This window comes from Coenobita brevimanus, chromosome 23, assembly GCF_032717465.1.
Source record: "Coenobita brevimanus isolate Jiangsu-jjx chromosome 23, ASM3271746v2, whole genome shotgun sequence".
NCBI classification, from domain to species: domain Eukaryota; kingdom Metazoa; phylum Arthropoda; class Malacostraca; order Decapoda; family Coenobitidae; genus Coenobita; species Coenobita brevimanus.
Window position 1 is genome coordinate 71,118,813 of NC_136976.1, and position 19,475 is coordinate 71,138,287.

Consider the following 19,475-nt stretch of genomic DNA (forward strand, 5'->3'; position numbering starts at 1 on the left):
TCATTTGTATGATGTACTCACTGTGGTTATTTTCTCTTTTGGCTCTTCGGGTTAGTTTGAGTATGGCGGGAGAGCGTTCTAACCCGCTTGGTTTTGTTATGTACTGTATCGGAATTCGTTTTATCGCGCATTAGAATATTTAGGAAATAAAAGTATGGGTTCGTTACGTATTACTTTTGCCTCCATCAAATTAGCCAATTTGCTGGCGAAAATCATATATTAACGACTGCCAGTGAGAACACAATTTTCATCCTTGGTGCAAGTTTTGATGCTCCCCGTGTGCACGAGGAACGTCACTGCTTGTTTTCATTTGTAAGAATAGTTGGCTGCATTATTTTCTTATTGAAGAAATGGGACGGAAAGGAAAGAAGCCCCGCAAAAACGCTGTTGAGGTGAGAGGAAAACTTGTTACATTATGCGGTATTTCAACCATACCCTGGTCAACTAAAGATTGAGTGAAAATTAACGTATGAGTGAGCCCACTCCTGTACATTTTTGTATTATATTACCTGATTATCAGTGTAATGTTTTATATATTACGAAACTCCAGAATTTTTGAAACAGTTAGCAAATTATTAAGTCAAATTAAATGCAGACAAGCCTTAGAAGACATTTGAAACCTAACCTAACCATGAAAGAAATACGGTACTGTATTCAGTGTTGCTAACCTTGGCTTCAGAGGCCTTTTGGTTATTTGCCGTATGTAGAATGTAGATGTAGATGTGGAATGGATCACACTGATAAATGTCAATCCTCGTTATAAATGTTTCATTAAATGTGAATGGCAGACTGGGAGCTCTCCAATGTTAGATTTTGCAGAGATGAAGAACTTGGAGCACTTAATGTTTATGCTGTGCTTGTTATAGTAGGGGTGGAAGTTTGGAGGATGAAGTACTTGAAAGGGTACAGTAGGGAAGAAAGGATGGTGGTTCATTGAAAGTAGTGATAAGAAATAGGGAAGTGAGCATGATGGTAAAAAAGTCGCTACATGATAATAATGGATCCCCACTCTGTTTTATAGAAGCAAAGCTTGGACTTTGTTGGAAGGATACAGATCTAGAGTGAAAGCAGTGGAAATGAGTCATTTGAGAGGAGCATGAGGAGTTACATGGAGAGAGAGACTGACAAATGAGGAAGTGAAAGAGCTTTCTGGTTTGGATGTCGATGTGATTGGAAATGTTAGGAGAAATACATTGAAGTGGTTTGGGCATGTGGAGAGGATATATATATATATATATATATATATATATATATATATATATATATATATACCGGTAATTAAACACCAGTGTATGGTACAGGTATACTGTAAAAGAAATCCTAGGACAATGTATTTACTTGAATGCATTATTCTTGGGTTACTTTTGAGTAAAAAATGCTATATCAACATGGACCCAGTTCATAATTATTACAAAACTACAGTTACAAGGAAACAATGAGGGAAGTGTTACAGGTGCCCTTCTGACTGGAGAAGTATGTGAAGTTCCCCAAGGGAGCATTCTGGGTCCAGCGTTGTTCCTGATCTTCATAAATGGTCTCATTAACAACATAGTTTCCAGAGGACAATTATTTGCCGATGATGCAAAACTACAGAAGGATCACATCCCCTGTAGACGGGGGTACACTCCAAGAAGATCTGAATAAACTACAGGAATGGACTCACAGATGGCTACTGGAATTCAAGGAGAACAAATGTAAAGTTATGCACATTGGTCGAAATAACCTTGGCTTTGAATATTCAATCAGGGACATTGACCTATCAGCCACGGAACAGGAAAAGGACTTTGGTGTAATAATCACACCCAATCTAAAACCAACAGTACACGTCACAAAAATTGCTGCAAAGGCAAGCTCATTGCTGGTTATGATAAGAGGTGCATTTAGCTACATGGACCCAGACATGTTTTTGGCACTGTATTGGGGTTTGGTTAGGCCATTGACCGAGTATGCAGTACAAGCACGGTCTCCACAGACCAAGAGAGACATTGACAAACTCGAGACAATCCAGAGGCGGGCTAGAAAGATGGTACCAGAACTCAGAGACTTGCCATATGAGACGAGAATTCTCAGGCTGGGACTCACAGCCTTGGAAAATAGAAGTACAAGAAGAAATCTGATTGAAGTTTATAAGATCCTGAAAGGTTTTGACAGCACTAATCTGGACCAATTCTTCCACCTAGCACTGGATAGACCACAGATGGACATGAGAGACCACAGTCTCAAACAAGCTACCAAGGCGCAGAACTACCAAGCGCAAAAATTTTTTTGATGCGAGAACTGCTAACAAATGGAATAGTCTACCTGAACATGTAGTGAGCAGCCCAAGTGTTAATGCATTCAAGAATAGGTATGACCACTACCGGTACATAAAAGAATCCCTGAGAAGAGGCAGTCCCTATGAGCTCTTGCTCCCTAGCCTCTTAACTATCACTAAGGTAAGCAAGTAAGCAAGGTAAAGTACTGATGACCCAGTTGGTTGGTTGTTGTTATTGTTGTTGATCAACCCCAGTCTGTCTGGCTGAGCAACCCATCAACTGCTGTTAAGCAATGGCAGGGTCAACCTGTGCATTGAACTGATATGGTATTCCTTTTAAGGTCAACAGCGCCTCACCGCAGGCATGGGGAAAAGTGTTGAAGTTTGGTTCGTGGATGGATGCCACATTTGTGTCCCCACCCAGTTACCAGGGATACTATAATAGGTTCCACTCCACCCCATTTTTTGGTTGTATGATACCACTCAGCACTGTAAATGGTTTCCTGCAACCAGGAAACCATTAGGCTTGGCACTCAGTGTAGAGCCATATGAAGTGGAAAAAAGAATACCAGTACAATTAATTAAAAGTGTCAGGAAGGAAAGAGAGAAGTGAGAAGAGAAGAGGGCAGACAAAGAAATAGAATGATGAAGGTGATGGAAAAAATTGGCATCACTGGTACTGTACATCCAGTGAATTGACAATAAACACTCCTACCCACCACCATGACCCTGTGGGTAAAAATTGTCTTCCTCTAAGGTCATCAGTTGTTGTAAGTCCTTCATGACTGAGAAGTGGATCCATGCTTATAACACATTTTACTCAGAATTAGCCTAAGATACCCATCCTGAAGTTAGTATGGTAATGGTACATAAGTTTCTCAGACACACTGTATCTTACATATATATATATATATATCCGTTCAGCGAAGTTAAGCAACGTTGGGTCTGGTTAGTACTTGGATGGGTGACCGCCTGGGAACACCAGATGCTGTTGGCATAACGTTCTCCCTACTTGTCAAGTGGGGTTGGTGGAGGAGTAGTGCCCCTCCCTGCAAAACAATTAACTCTAAGCCTTGGCCACCCCGTTTGGGATACATGGCGTCTGGCAATGAATGAATGAATATATATATATATATATGTATACACAGTGCATGGACATAAACATTATGTTACAAAACTTGGACTGACATATTTGTTCAGTTTTCTTGTTGAGTCAGTATTAAGTACAGTTGTAATGTTGTTGCTGTTATACTGTATTTATTTCAGCGACCCAAGAAGGAGAGACCCACTACGAATTATGAGGAGCTGGTGCGAGAAAATAAGGATTTTGAGACATTTTATAAGGTACAGTAATTAATTTACTGCAGTACTGGGGAGTCTGCTTTATTTTTCAATTACTGTATGATTGTTAGTCATAGTTTGTGTTGACCAATGACCCCCAACTGTATATTTACCCAGTGCTGTACCTTGAACAACCCCTTTGCACCTAGGAAATGTTAGAAAATAGTACTGTGTAGTAGAACCTTGATATAATGGACATCAGTAGACCAGAATTCATTTTTATTAGAATCGAAGAGCTATTGAACTAAATTCTTATACAGTAATCCCTCATTAATCCGGACATAATAGAGCCAAAGGCATGTCCAGGTAGTGGCAACATCCAGATAATGAACACTATTCCCCTACCATACCCAGACCCTGCCCATACCTAACCTATTTGTACAGTACCTATGCTTAATTTGGCAGTGTTTTCTAGTCATTCAGGCATACTTTGACATCAAAACACACAAAGGAATATCCAAAGTAACGCTAAACACCAAGAAAACCATGCAGAAAAACACTATACCGGTACATATACACTACTGTATGTACAGTACCCCTCCATATTTTGGTAGTGTTTTCTGGTCATTCTGCATATTTTGACATCAGAACATACATAGGATTATCCAAGTAATTTTCAACACCAAGCAAAACATGAAAAAAAAAAACACGGAAAAAAAAAAAAAAAACGGTACCTATACACTACTATATGTGTCCCTCTTAATTTTGGCACTGTTTTCAGGTCAATCTGCCATATTTAGACATCAAAACACACATAGGAATATCCAAAGTATGCTTAGCTTCAAGAAAACCATGAAATAAAACACCGAAAACAAAAAAACACCCTACGTATACAGTACTGTTCAGTATGTACAGTACCCCTCTTAATTTAGGCACTGTTTTCCGATCATTCTGCCATATTTAGATATCAGAACACACATAGGGATATCCAGAATAATGCTAAACACCAAGAAAACCTTGAAAAAAAAAAATTGACAACCAAAAAAACACCCTACCTATACACTGTTTTGGTACTGTTTCAGGTCAATCTGCCATATTGAGACATCAAAACACACATAGGATTATCTATATTAATGCTAAAATATCAAGAAAACAATGCGTAACCAACTAAAATCCACAAGAAACTTGAAGATGGTGTGAAAATCAGTTATCTGTGATGAGTGATTGCTCCCAGGGCTCAACAAAAATTCCATGGCCAATATGCCACCGAAATTGGTTATATTGGTATAAATGTATACCATCATCTTTGCACGTGTTTATATTATAAGATAAGCTAACAAAAACGCATAAAGCTGATAAGTAAAAGTACAGAAATGCAGTGAGAATAAAGTGTTCAGGAGTAAAACATAGCATCATATAACTTCCCATCATCCTAGTGCAAAATTTTGCCAGCAAGAGTTAAGCATATGTCTAGATGCAGAAGCTCATGAGCTTTCTCATGGATTTGGTGGAATTTCAATACAGCCAGTAGTAATAAAAAAAAGTTTGAAAACTCACGAGTCATTGTTATCACCACGGAGGAGGGTAGGGACTGAGGGAGTGAGGGGGGAGCCGGTAGGGTATGGAGGAGGGACAGGAGGGGGGTGAGAAGCAAGGCTGTGGACAGGAGGGGGGTGAGAAGCAAGGCTGTGGGCAGGATTCTCCCCAGCAGGCCGATGGGCGCTTTTATTGTACATTAACTCATGGCTTGCGGTCTGTACGCTGTGACCATGCGGAAACACAACTCATTATGATCAGGGGACTTTCGACATTTGGTTGAGAGGCGGTCAGCCGCTGTCACTGAACATGTACTCATGGCCTATGGTCTGTGTTCGATGGTGGTGGCATTTGGGAAAGACTTAGCCCGGTGGCCACGCGATATTGGACATTCGGTGGGGATGTGTACTGACATTTTGACACCGCTTGTGGGTTACAGTCGTATTATTCGGGTGCTGGAGGTTCATTGGGAGTGATCAAATGAGCACGCGGCTTTGACAATTCAGTACAGGGGCGGACTGACATTTTAGCTCTGGTTGTGGGTTACAGACTACCTCCAACTCACAACCGAGCCCAGTGGCCACGATACCGAATGTTTTAACATGTTGGCTGGCCAGCCGAAGTTCTTGGGGACTTTCACATCCAGATAATAGCAAGTAAATTTGGATAATGGTTTAATTGAGCCAAGGTCCAGCATCTGGATAATGAACATGTCCGGATACTGCTCATCTGGATAAATGAGGGACTAATATATGAATGCCTCATTTCTTTTTGTGTGGAAGTGTTTGTATAGAGAGAAAAAATACACCCATACCCCACTGTACAATCAATCGCTATACAATACCCTGCCATAACAATGTAAAAAAATTAACACTTTTCCCCACCTATCAATGGCCAGTCCCCCGTTATCCTATGGGTTTTTATCCGATGGTTTCATTTTTAACTGATTTTGATAATATTTTAAAATTGTTGTGTTTAGGTTGATTTATAAACTGTGTTTAGACCTAGACTAATGTGGTTTAGTCTTAGGTGGGATGAGCACTGTCATTTTTGGGTACAGTGTACTAAGTTTGATTTTTTTCCAGACTTGCAGTAGTTTTGATGATTTTCAGATTTTATTTTTGGGTTTAGATGCATTATACACTGCTTCTTAGTTTAGATTATTTTAAAGTTATTTGGGGGTTTAAGTAAGCTAGAATCTTTTTTTTTTTTATTCATATGGGTGGGTTTTGGACTTGGTTGGGGTGGGATCCCTAGGCTGTCCAGTGCATCCCTATACTGTACATTTTGTGTTATAATGTCCCCTTTTAACAATACCCAGGCTCAACAGTGGGTTTTTCCAAACACATCTCATTGATATAATGAGGATGGGGTGTACAGGTAAAATAGCGTATGGCCCTTTTGTTAATCTGAGTTTCATAATTTGGCCCTTCTTCTAGAGTAGTTGAATAGCCCTGGCATACCATATTCTTGGAAACTAGGATGATAAGTACTGTAGGAAGAGACTTTTTTCGTAAAAGTCAAGAATACAGCAACACATTGATAAAAGAAAAGAAAGAGGAAGAGGAAGAAGAGTATCTGAACAAGTGGGAAGAGCTTGGAATGAAAAAAGTTGCCAGGGGTTGTTGTCATGGCCTCCCCCTGTTGAGGGGATACAAGGAAGAGCAGGGTGTTGCGTATGATGATGGTGATGAAGTCATTAAAGTAAAAATAAATGTGTGTGTGTGTGTGTGTGTGCACATGTTCTGTTTAGTTCCACCAACTTAAAAGATCATAAATAATAATGCATAAGGATAAAATGTGACCAAATTAAGTTGAACTAACAAGATTTTGAGGAAGTAAGGTAGGAGTTGTTTGTCCCATACAAAAGAGCAAGCTGAGATGCAGATGTTTCCAGTGGCTGTTATAGTTTTGTACATCAGCTACAATTACACTGGTTATGATTCTATATATCACAGCACTGTACTCCTTCCGCTTCAGGATAAATAAATGTAACTGTTTGGTGAATGTAGCTATGTGCTTTTCTCTTCAGATTAACATGAGTTATTGTTCCTAGAATAATTACTAATTGTATGCCATGATTTTCTTTTCAGGCCCAGAAAATTGTACCTGAAGATGAATGGGATACATTTCTTTCTTGCATGAAAGAGAACTTGCCAGCTGCCTTCCGCCTCACTGGAAGCAAGCACATGGCACGTGCCCTGCTGGGAGTTTTGAAGAAACAATTCTTTGAGCCCCTGTCCCAGCTGGTTCCCCCGGAGCTCACTGAAGGAGAGCTAGAAGCAGGGGAAGACACTGCCAAGCCACTAAAGCCACATTGTCTCCCATGGTAAAAATACAGCTCAGCTTACAATATAAAACAAAAGAATGTCAGGTAGAAGTACAAAATGTACATTAAATTTTATAAGCCTGAATTAATTTGGACCGGGCAGAGTATGGATTTTAGAAAACTCTGTAGTGCAACAGTTAAAAACAGAATCATAGCACTGTCTTTTTGTAGTAATTTCAGTCATATTGATGCTAAGAAAATGGAGGCAGAGAAACATACAAAATGATGGAGTTTTAAGAGTACTGTACAGAAGCAGAGGTTGAAATGAAAATATGAGTTACAGATGAGAAAAACAATTAGGTGGTATGGTAAGCCAAGTTATTTGGTCAGGAAACTGAGAGATTTAATGCTGTTTGAATGAGTGTTGTCCATTTCACTGGGCATGCTGTTGATAGTGCTGCCTCAGTTGTTCTTTCTCTTTCCTTATTGTGTGGACTATAATTCACCCTCTCCATAACTGGGAGAGAAGAAAAAAGTTAAGGTAATGATGATGACAGTGAACAAAGTTGTTCAATTTATGAACAGTTTAAAGAGAACTAGCTGAAATGAGTATTGAAGTGTGCCAAATGTGCTGTGTCTGAAAGGAGGATATAAGTTGTGGCACTGGAAGGTCAGTGCAGGATAGGAAGAATATAAGTCTTATTCTGGATGGGTGGGAAGATTTTGGATGTATGGTAATGGGATTGTTGTGGTTGTGACCCTTGGCTCAACTAGATGTGAATCTGGTGGACTGCAGAAAATCAGTCACTTCAGCCAGCTGCTTCCAGATAGGGAGGAGGCGGTGGCTTAATCGGTAGAGAGTTGGCCTGCAGTCCTGACGGACCCAGGTTCGAATTCCCGCTGGGACAGGGAACAGTTTAAGGATTTGAATGTCATAAAATCAGACTTTACTGATCTACCAGATGACACGCCCACATGTAAAAATACCCTCGCTAATACCAATGCACCAGTCTTGTTTGAGACAGCCCTAGCATGTATTCAAAATGGACAGTGGGTGTTAGCGCCAAAGTGGTGACATGTGGAGGTGTACGGTACATAGGACTACTGGGCCTTGAAAGCAGGCTGTGAAGCCTATGCCCAGAGTCGGACATAAAAAAAAAAAAAAGAGAGAGAGACACACATTCAGTGAGGGATATTTTGAAGGTTTGTCTGTGTCATAAGAGTAAGGCCCATGAAATGAGTATGTTGTATTGTTAAGAGGAGAATTACTATAAGGATGTGAATTGTATGAGCTGCCTTTTGTGTTGATCCTGAAGTGAGGTATAGTGATGTCCACATTTTATAATTGATTGACATTAACTTCTGTGTCAGAGAAGGACAACAGCCATGAGATGAGGGGCTGGAGGAGGTTTGAAGGATACTGTTTGGCTGTAGGTTTTGTATGTCTGGTAGCCATGTGTGTGTGTAGTGAAGGGTGATGATGGAAGAAGGTTTTCAGAGCATTTTTATGTACCACTTCCCCCCCACCCCCACCCCCTTTAAGCCTATAATTGCAGGGTTGGGGGTGGAGTCAATGTAATCAATTTATTGTGTGCCTATCATGTTTATGTTGCCATTGATTTTAAGTCCATCTGTTTCTTGGTGAAGGTGGTCTATAATTGTAGTTATAATGCATCCTTCTGGTCTTTGTTTTTTAAAAGTTTTCACATGTTTGCACCTGATATTTGTGGTAGGTGGGGGCACTCACCATTCACTCACTCAATGTAGTGCTGCTCTCAGGTTTCTGCCCTTTCCTCTCCTCCATCCTTCTTTCCTTCCATCCTCTTCTGTCTTTCTTTCCTTCATTCTTTCCTCATACTCCTGCCCATAGGTGACTTTACACTCCCTCTAATGTCTTTCTTTCCTTCATTCTTTCCTCTTCCTTCTGCCTGTGGGTGACTTTACACTGACAAGCCAATTGGTTTCCTGTACACAGGAAACCATTTACTATGCTGGGTGGTAACCATATAACCAAATTTTGGCACCTGATGGTTTAATGGGTAATTAAGGTGCTCCAATCAGATTGAACCAGTGAAAGTTTATATCCAAGGGGTGGTTGGGGTTTATTGCTCACCTGGTGCCACTCAGGGATGAGTGAGGCTGGTCACTGTCATCTTAAATGCCAGGACCAACTTGCCTAGCCCCAGGTTCCTACGCTTCTCATGGGGCGACATAGGATTGGGTGATGGGTGGATGCACCTGATATAACACTTAACTGCTTTGAGGTTTAGATTTGCATTACAGATGACCTTCCCCTGGCAGGTATCCAGACAGTTTAGCGTGGCAGCTGAACCTGACCCGACGCAATATCCGGAGGTGTGAGGCATACTGGCAGCTGCATCAGTTTCTTATATCCGAGACTGAGATGGGTAACATCTCACGGCAGGAGGCTGTTAGCATGATCCCTCCCTTGCTCCTTGATGTGCAGCCACACCACAAAGTATAGTATTCTAACTAACCAGTCTCTCTTGCTCATTGTTTTCTTAATAGTATTTTTTCATTCATTCATTCATCATCAGTGTGGATGATATATATCTGAATATCATTATAGGTCCATCATATATTCCAGTGGTCATCTGTTTTTCTTGTCCAAGTTCCTCTTAAGACTGCAGGTGAAGCTTTTGCTGAAAATATCCAAAGCCTCACACAAAATCTTGCACAGATCTTCAATTTTCAAAGGACCTTCATATCGTTTCTATGTCTTTGCCTCCATGTCAGATTTTCTTTGTTAGTATGAAACTTATGTTTCATATGGGTGGTGTTCATCTTCTAAAGTTATAAGTTGTTCTGTTCCTCAGGATTCTGTCACTTTCACTAAGTACCTCTCATTTTTTTTTTATCGGTAACCATATGAACTTTAAAACCCTGTACATTCCATGCATATGCTGAAAATTACATTACTCTTGCTTTTCAAAGTGTCCTACTTAGCGGTCACTGTGATGTTCGTATGATGAGGTTTTAATATAACCAATTTTTAATTCAGTCATAAAAGCATATTTAATGCCTAGACCATATTCTTCCACCTATCTACTTGCCACAAACTTCTATTTAACTATCCCCTCTCCTTTAGCAATATATAGCTTATTTATCATTTTTTTATGCTAAGTGTCTCTCTCTCTTGACTTTTTGGAGAGATCACAATATTCCTCTTGCCAAATCAGCTTTTAGAGGTTGATTTTGCTTGCTTAACATTTTTCCCCCCCCCCCCACATTTGCTGACTATGTAGGTTACTGTTTGCTTTTGTGTGGCATACATTCTGAGTTGTAGGGGACTTCATGCAGAGTTTTACATTACAAGGTGACATGACAAGATTTTCATCAGCTCTCATCAGTAATCATCATCATTCTTTTCTCTGTACAGTACTGTTATGCTGCCTCTATCTATTGTCTTCATTGTCTGCTTATATGAACTTGCTGATGGTGACTCCTCTCATACATATATCTGTCTATCTATCTATCTACTGTATATATATATATATATATATATATGCAGTATATGAATATATATACTGTGCATACAGTGCCTGTATGTTTATAACCTCTCAGTCCAGTGCAGTGAAGCTCTCTGATGAAACAGGATCTCATATTCTGTCTTAGACACAACTGGTTATTTTGAGACTGGTTTTGCTGTCTCTTACTTGTAGATTATGAGTAGTCTTGGAAACCAGCTTGTCAATATCACAAAAAATAAATCTGAATTATGACATGCTTTTCCTCAGCTTCCTTTAGGAGCTGCAGATTTCTCTGTGTTTGAATAATTGTAGGACTCCAAACACTGGCATAGGATTATTATATATATATATATATATATATATATATATATATTTTTTTTTTTGGGGGGGGGGGAGTAGATTGCAAAAAATCAGAATGCCATTAAATCAGATTCCACTAATTCTGTGAAGCCCACTAATATGGCTCCAGTATACTAGTTCTAAATGATATTCCTAGCTTTTCACAATATGAACAGTAGATAGTCATGCTGCAGTTGTGGTAGGAAAAGGTCTGTTATCGTTTCAGCATTTGGTTGAACTGCAGGTTCTTTGGAAAAAATGAAATAAAGGAAATGACAATGATTATTATTATTATTATTATTTTATTTATATATATATATATATATATATATATATATATATATATTTTATTTTTTTATTTTTTTATTTTTTATTTTTTTTTTTTTCAGAATAAAATAGTATAAAAATCTGCCATTATCTTCTGTGCTAGTACATTTTAGTCATTAAAAAATTACCGCACTTTGTATAGCCTCAGGAAAATATCCTTACATCATCTTGATCATCATCATCTTTGGTACCACCTAAAGATTGGGGTAAATAGTGTGCATTAAAGAAGGAAAGAGAAATTACAAAGGAGGGAGAACTACCAACAGCATGCCTAGTGAAATGGGCCAGACACCCATTCATTTATTATTCAAGCCCTCATAATCCTGGCATCACCTTACAAGCCTAACCTTTTTCTGACTTGTCATGTGCTCCTTTGTACTATATATAATTCATCCAACAAACTCAGTCCCCTGTCATATCTATAGCGTCATCAACTTTCATACCTTGCCTTCTGATACACATATTTTCCAAATATTGTATGTTTACAGGTCTTGGATATGTGTGCAGCCCCTGGAAGCAAGACAGCCCAGCTAATTGAGTTCCTGCATGGATCAAATAACGAAGTAGTGGCAGCCACTCCCCCAGGCCTAGTAGTGGCCAATGATGCAGACAATAAACGATGCTACATGCTTACCCATCAGGCTAAACGTCTTCAGAGCCCTGCCATTATGATCACCAATCATGATGCAGCCTTCATGCCAAACATACATTACACACACACAGGTCAGGAGACTTTGCTTATTGGCTTGTTCTTGTTGATCAACTCCAAACTGTCTGGCCATCAACCAAAGACAAGCAACTGCCTTTGCAGGACTGTCCCATGCAGTTAACTTGTGTCCCCTTGTGGTTGACAGTGCCTTGCCACAGTGAGGCTCAGGGAATAACATGGAGGTTTGGTTCCTGGATGGGTGCTGCATTTGTATCTCAACCCAGTTAACAGGGGCATCATAATAAGCTCCATTTCACCCCCTAATTTGGTTATATGGTTACTACCTAGCATTGTAAATGGTTTCCAGGGTCACAGGAAACCATTAGGCTTGTCATCCAGCATGGAGCCACCTCAAGTGGAAAGAGGAGTATGGTAATAGCTACAGGAAGGAAAGGGAGACGTAGGAAGAGAAGAGGGCAGACACAGGGATAGAATGAGAAAGGAGGAAGAAGTAGGCAGCACTGTATCAAGTGAGTGGATGATGGTTGCCACCACCCATCACTTTACGTATTGGCAATACTGTACTTATGTAGTTTTAATCCTTCCACTTCAATTGCCATATATCTATAGAGGAGGTGCAAAAGGGCAGCATTTCAGCTACCACATATGTACTTCATTATGTTTTGCACCACACCGAAACATTTTATTGTAGTTCCTGAAAAACAGGCTCCCACACACGTTTACTCGAGTTCCCATGCATCGTCGCCAGTTCCTAGTCATCCGAGGCATTCTTGGAGGAAATGTACTGTATATCTGCTAAGTTTGCTATTTGTAATACATATGTTCTAACTTTGCCATGTGTAAATGTTTGCTCAGAATATCTTAGTGAGCCTTATGGTGTTGCTACAGTATATTATTAACTCTGTTTTTATGATGTTTATCTGTCTGTCATCCAACCCTTTATTGCCTCTTCAGGAGTGTAGTGGCCCGGCACTTAGTCCAATATTAAATTGAATGACCAGTTCTCCCTGAGCAATATTATATGAGCATTAAACCCCAACCATCCTTCAGATGTAATTCTTTATAGGCCACATCTAGTAGCAACACCATATTCATAATGACCATTTGGTTACATGTTTACCACCCAACATACTGAATGGTTTCCATGGTTGCAAGAAACTATTTCGTTTGTCACTTGGTATGCATTCACCAGAATGTAGCACTGCATCAAGTAAGTGGATGGTGTATGCTCCCACCTACCACACTGTAGTACTGGCATGATTATTTTTGTATTTTGTGGAGATTATTTGTACTATCAGGGTCTTGCTGGCTTTCTGGATCCTACCTCACCCCATCCAATGGTGGGAAAGGATGTCTGAATGATGATGATGCTAGCAGATGTTATTTTTCAGTCTATGAAAGACCTCTTGTTGAAGGACTTCGAAATTATTTCCATTAATCCCATCAGAGTGTGTGTGTGTGTGTGTGTGTGTGCATTTGTTTGTTTTCCAGCTATCAGAGTTTTACTTTTCTTTTTATTTATTTGTTTTTCAAAACCAGTTAGAAATCGTTCATAGTGATGGGGTTAATATGTTTTTTAGAAGAATATAGATTTGAAGTGTAGCTGTTTGACACATCTACATCATTACCGAGAGTGAGGGATATTTTAACTGATGCAAAATGAAATATTGTATAATATATGATATTTTTGCTATCTGTTTTCCTTCTCTCTTGGCAGATGGCAGCATACGTCCTATCAAGTATGACAGGATATTATGCGATGTCCCATGCTCTGGTGATGGTACTCTTCGCAAAAACTTTGATGTCTGGGCAAAGTGGAATCCTGTAAATGGACCAAATCTCCATGGGTATTATTCCTTTTTTGTATAGTACTAATGAAAATGAACAAAAGGTTGATCATATTGTGAGTCATCATGTCATATTGTTTAATGATACTGATTTCCTCTACTTTCAGTAATATGAGGTAGACAGGGTTCCACAGGTTGCATGGTGATTAAATGTGTTTCCCTTTCACTGGGCATGTGTTGATAGTGCATCTATGATGCTTTCTCTCTCCTTCCTTTCTAGGCCCTTCCTTACCCAATCCTTTGGTGTTAAAATGAGACAGCATGATGATGATGCATTTATTGTCTCGGTGTCAGGTTGCAGCTGAGAATAGCTCGGCGAGGGCTGGAGCTGTTGAGTGTAGGCGGGCGACTTGTGTACTCCACATGCTCCTTAAACCCCCTTGAGAATGAGGCCGTCATCCAGCGCCTATTGCTTGAGGCAGATGGAGCTGTCCACCTCATGGATGTGTCACAACAACTTCCGGGACTTAAGGTAAACTAAATTTTAGTTCGTTTGTGCCTGACAGAGCTGGGTCATTCCCAGTTGAATACCTCCTTGGTCATGGTTGCATAGGATTTGATGAGCAGCTAATATTGACAAACAAATATTACATCAGCTGACTGTATGCCAGATAATTAAAACGAATCCAACTTCATTTTTGCTGGACACTCAAGGGCCCAGCCTGTGAATGGCTCTGTCTCTGAGTCACTATAGTAATGAGGGTTGTGTCACTTGTTTTAACTTATGCCAGCCAGCCCTGTGCAGCACTTCCAGTGCACACTGCGCTGTTGTACTGTATTACTAAATTTCTCATGTGAACATCATTGTTTAGTCTCCAGATATAAAAATATGTGAAGAATATGTTGTATGCATGTCACACAAAAAATACAGCTAGAAGGACAACTAAATGAACACAAACAAATGGAAATAATTTTTCAGTGTGTAGACTTCTTGCATCCTACAGCAGGCCATTCATTCTCTCTCTCTCTCTCTCTCTCTCTCTCTCTCTCATGTGTGTTTATTAGAAATGAGAGGGGATACATTAGCTGCACCTCACCCTTCCTCTCTCCTTCCCTTAATCCCAACTAACTTTATGACGCACAACTGTATGAAATAAATATTCCTTTGGAATGTAGTTGTGCCTTTTGAAGGATATGGCATAGACAATGAACACTTCTAGTTTATCTATCTGTCCACACACACACACACACACACACACACACACACACATATATGTATGTGTGTATTATATATATGGAATGTATGTATATATACCATATATGATTAAGAGATGTCTTTGCCATTTTGTTTCAGTCCATGCCTGGATTAGAGGACTGGGTATTGATGAACCGGGAAATGGAGGTCATCAGGACTGTGGAGGAAATTCCTTCAAAGAACACAAACCTCTTCAACAAGCATTTATTCCCACCTTCTGAGGAAAACAAGAAAAAGCTCAATCTCAGCAGATGGTACAGTATTTGACATTTCCTATCACAGGATCGTTGTTATTGTTGCATAACCCTGGTCTTCCTAGCTGAGCAGATCTGTCGACCACTGGTAAGCAACTGTTTCTGTGGAGCCATCCTGTAGATACAATACAGTACTTTACAGATACCTTGAGACCCTATAGAGAGACTGGACAGCCAATATTTTCAGCTGCTCGCTGATTGGTCAGCCAACATGGCGCATTTTGGTTCAAGTGCTGGCTGACTGCAGATTCGTCTAAAAATATATCTTGTCACCTGCTGTGATACATGATTGGTTGACCAATAAAATGTTGTTGCAGACATAGTATATTTTATTAATTTGAGCTGCTGAAGACTTCTGTTTTAATCTTCATCTCTACATACGGATTTTACTTCAAGTTACACGTAAACACCGAGATAATGACCAAATTATAATCTTGACAAACCAGACGGTTGGTTGCCACAAAATGGGTGGTGCTGTGTTCTTATACAGGTGCTTTTTTGCCATGATTAATGGTTTGATTGTGATGCATTTGGGTGCAGTAGCACTCATGGAGCTGCTATGCGACTCTTCCGAGTCCCTTGTGATCCACCAAGAAGGAAATTATAAGGCATTAAGATGCAGAGAGCAAGCTGATCTCTAAGTGAGTGTCGTCGGCTATGCTAGGCAAGTTTTATTCATTTTACATGTATTTGGCCCACATCCATACAAGGAGGTAAGCTTAGCTACTATGCCAATGGAAACCACAATTAGGGATATCAAGAAGAACAGTAATCTTTAAATTCAACCAAAACTCCATCAAACTTAAAAACTGCGGGGAAATAAGTAAACACTGTTGGTGGTAATTGATGTAGCATTGTCTGGCAACTCATCCCAGTTCTTTATATGCTTCATAGTAGAACTGTGAAATTTGGTAGCATGATGTCATTGCTTAGGTCAGTAGTATGTTTGGCAGTGTAGGATGTGTATCACTATGACTCGGTAATTAAAATGTACAGTAAAAGCTTCATATAATGGAATAATTCAGCCAACCCCTATTCCGTTTTATCAAATACAGTATTCTGCTCTTTCAAGCTTCCGTTCCAAAACCATAGATGAAACAGAATTTTCTGGAAATTTGCGATTTTTCCGATATTTCTTCTCTAACTCGTGACATGAAGCCTATATACAGTTGCTACTAAATAGCTTCTTTTGCTACACACAGACATGCTGCCTGTGCTAGTTATAATGATACACAGAGCAGTCAGACCCCACAATAAAAATAATAATAATAGAGTAATAATAGTAAATAAAACAGTAAAAAAATCACCTCCAAGTGGGGGGAATATGGCTTGTGCATTGCGATTTTTCCACAGCCACGGACAAACTGGCTTGTTTCCGATATGGAAACCCAACACTCGCGACAGAACGGAAAACTTCCGGTATGTTGCGAGTACCTTACGGAAAGTCGTTCCAGTTTCTCAAGCTTCCATTTTATCATGCATTCGTTATATCAAGCTTTTACTGTACATATAGCTTCCAGTGACTGTTTTGTGTCACTTCTTTAATTTTTCTTTTCTATAGTGTGAGAATCTTGCCACATCACCAGGACACTGGAGGATTTTTTGTAGCTGTTTTAGAAAAAGTGAAACCACTACCAGGAGAGAAGGTTTATGCTGATCAGGAAGGAGATACAAACCAGGCGGCCACCAATACACAACGGATCAGACAAGTAAGTTGTGTACTCACCCATATGTAGAAAGGTCATTGAGACCTGAATTTTGTCAGTATATTGCTCTTTAAGTTTTATGTTGCCTTGCTTGATTGTTACTGCCCTAGGGAGGGTAAGGAGGTCCGGATGATGATGATGATGATGATAAAATATACACTTATAGATCATGTGTAGAAATATGTAGATGGTGCTATGTTTAGAATGCAGAAGGGTTACATAATGTATTAGATAAGTTACCTGTATAGTTACTGATCTTCATTTACAGCCTCCAAAAAAGCGACGGCGTCAGGGCTTCAGAGAAGAACCATACTACTACTTTGAGGATGATGAGCCAGTTTGGCCGGGCATCAATGACTTTTATGGCATGCGGAAAGAAGTGGAAGCTGGCCTATTTCTGACACGCACAAAGGAAGGAAAGAAGAGAAACATTTACTTCACCAACAGTCTCATCAAGGATATTATTGCTCTGAATCAAAGCCACATCAAAGTAGGCACTGTTGAAGAAATACATAAATGTAGCCAGGATTTACAATATTTACCCTTTACATACCTGATGGTGGTAGGTGGGGGTACTAACCATCCGCTCACTCTATGTAGTGCTATTCTCAGGTGTCTGCCCTTTCCCTTCTCCTTCCTTCCTTTCCTTCCTTCCTTGTCTGTCTTTCTTTCCTTCATTCTTTCCTCATCCTTCTGCCTACAAGTGACTTTACACTCCCTCTTCTGTCTTTCTTTCCTTCATTCTTTCCACTTCCATCTGCCAATGGGTGACTCTACACTGAGTGATAAGCCAAATAGTATCCTGTACACCAGGAAACCATATACTACATTGGGTGGTAACCATATAACCAAAGTATGGCGCCTGGTGGTTTAGTGGGTAATTACGATGCTGCAGTTGGATTGAGCCGGTGAAGGTTTACATCCAAGGGGTGGTTGGGGTTTATTGCTCATGTAATGCCATTCAGGGATGAGTGAGGCTGGTCACTCTCATCTTAAATGTCAGGACCAACTGCCTAGCTCCTGGCTCCTACGCTCCTCATGGGGTGGTGTAAGACCAGCTTGCCTAGCCCCGGGTTTCTACGCTTCTTATGGGGCAAAGTATTATGACAAGCCAAATGGCTTCTTGTAGGCCAGGAAACCAGTTATTACCTTGGTAGGAACTAGATGCCTGGTGGTCCAGTGGATTATGGTTCTTCAGCCACTTGTAGCCTTTACAGATCTAACTCATAGGAGTGGTTGGGGTTAATTAGAGACTTCACCAAATCCTGCTTCAGAAATCTGCCACTAGGTTCACTTCCGTCACCCAGCTCTGATGCGGGGTAGGCTCTGAAAAAGTAGCCAGTGCTTCATTTCTTTTTAATTTTGACGCAAAGTCAAACACCTCAAAACATATTTTACTCATCAAATTACCCAGTTGGCTTGATATGCTACAAAGAAATTACAGTATTGGGGCCCTTTGATTATATATACAGTAATGTATTATAAGTGTCATTTTGTAAACTCAGCTTTCGTCAGTTTACTCATCTCTGTAAGCATAACAGAGACAAAACCTAGGCAATTTTACTAGAACCATCCATGAAGCAAGATAACAGTGATTAAAATATTTGTCATTCACTAGTATCCACAAATGAAAATAACTGTGTAGCCGCATATTTAGCAACACCTTTCGATATGCTGCCCTGCCTGACGTGACTTTTCCTAACAATACGGACCTGTTGAACATCTTGGTCATCTTAGTAACCAAAGTCTAACACAAATAATTCTTTTAAATGTTTCCCTGGCTCCACTGCATAGTTTAGTAGGTTTAAACTTCAACTCCTCGTACTCTGTTATGATTATAGTGTCATACCGCACTGTCTTTTGTTTGGATTAATATGGCTGACTCACCAACTAAGCAATCGTTCAGTACATTATTTTCAGTGGAACTGCCTACTACTTTAAAGCATGCTAAAACACACACATCAGAAGTCCTGAAGGTAATCTCCTTTTACTAACTGCACATGATTTATTCAAATATATGTAAATAGACAGCACACTGTTTTGGTCCCCAAGCTAAGATTCTCTGAAAGCCTGGTTATTCTTTCTTTACAGGTTTATTTATATGCGCTTAATTGAATAGGAAAAAATATTACTATAAATAGCAGTATTATTATAAACTTAGTATTAGGTACAATTTCACAGGTCTTTAAAACCCCGCAAAAATATTCAATTGAGGCTGGGTGACGCAAGACCACCCGGTGGCAGACCGCTGAAACAGGTTTGGTGAAGCCTCTAATTGCTCACATAATGCCACTCAGGGTAGTTGA

The 19,475-nt window shown here is 39.8% G+C and overlaps 1 protein-coding gene across 2 annotated transcripts in view; it reads left to right on the forward strand.

The window, feature by feature from the left end:
* The first annotated feature begins 294 nt into the window (after nt 1-294).
* Nucleotides 295-19,475, forward strand: part of Nsun2 (tRNA (cytosine(34)-C(5))-methyltransferase Nsun2) — a 25,547-nt gene continuing 6,366 nt past the window's right edge. The window contains exons 1-10 of one of the 2 annotated variants that reach the window (XM_080267182.1): nt 295-392; nt 3,521-3,598; nt 7,165-7,400; nt 9,642-9,819; nt 11,986-12,220; nt 13,885-14,014; nt 14,309-14,486; nt 15,309-15,463; nt 17,025-17,172; nt 17,438-17,659. In XM_080267182.1, coding sequence (XP_080123308.1) covers nt 351-392; nt 3,521-3,598; nt 7,165-7,400; nt 9,642-9,819; nt 11,986-12,220; nt 13,885-14,014; nt 14,309-14,486; nt 15,309-15,463; nt 17,025-17,172; nt 17,438-17,659 — 1,602 coding nt within the window. In that variant the 5' untranslated portion in view covers nt 295-350. The remainder of the gene's footprint in view (nt 393-3,520; nt 3,599-7,164; nt 7,401-9,641; nt 9,820-11,985; nt 12,221-13,884; nt 14,015-14,308; nt 14,487-15,308; nt 15,464-17,024; nt 17,173-17,437; nt 17,660-19,475) is intronic. The other variant, XM_080267183.1, reaches the window with a different exon arrangement.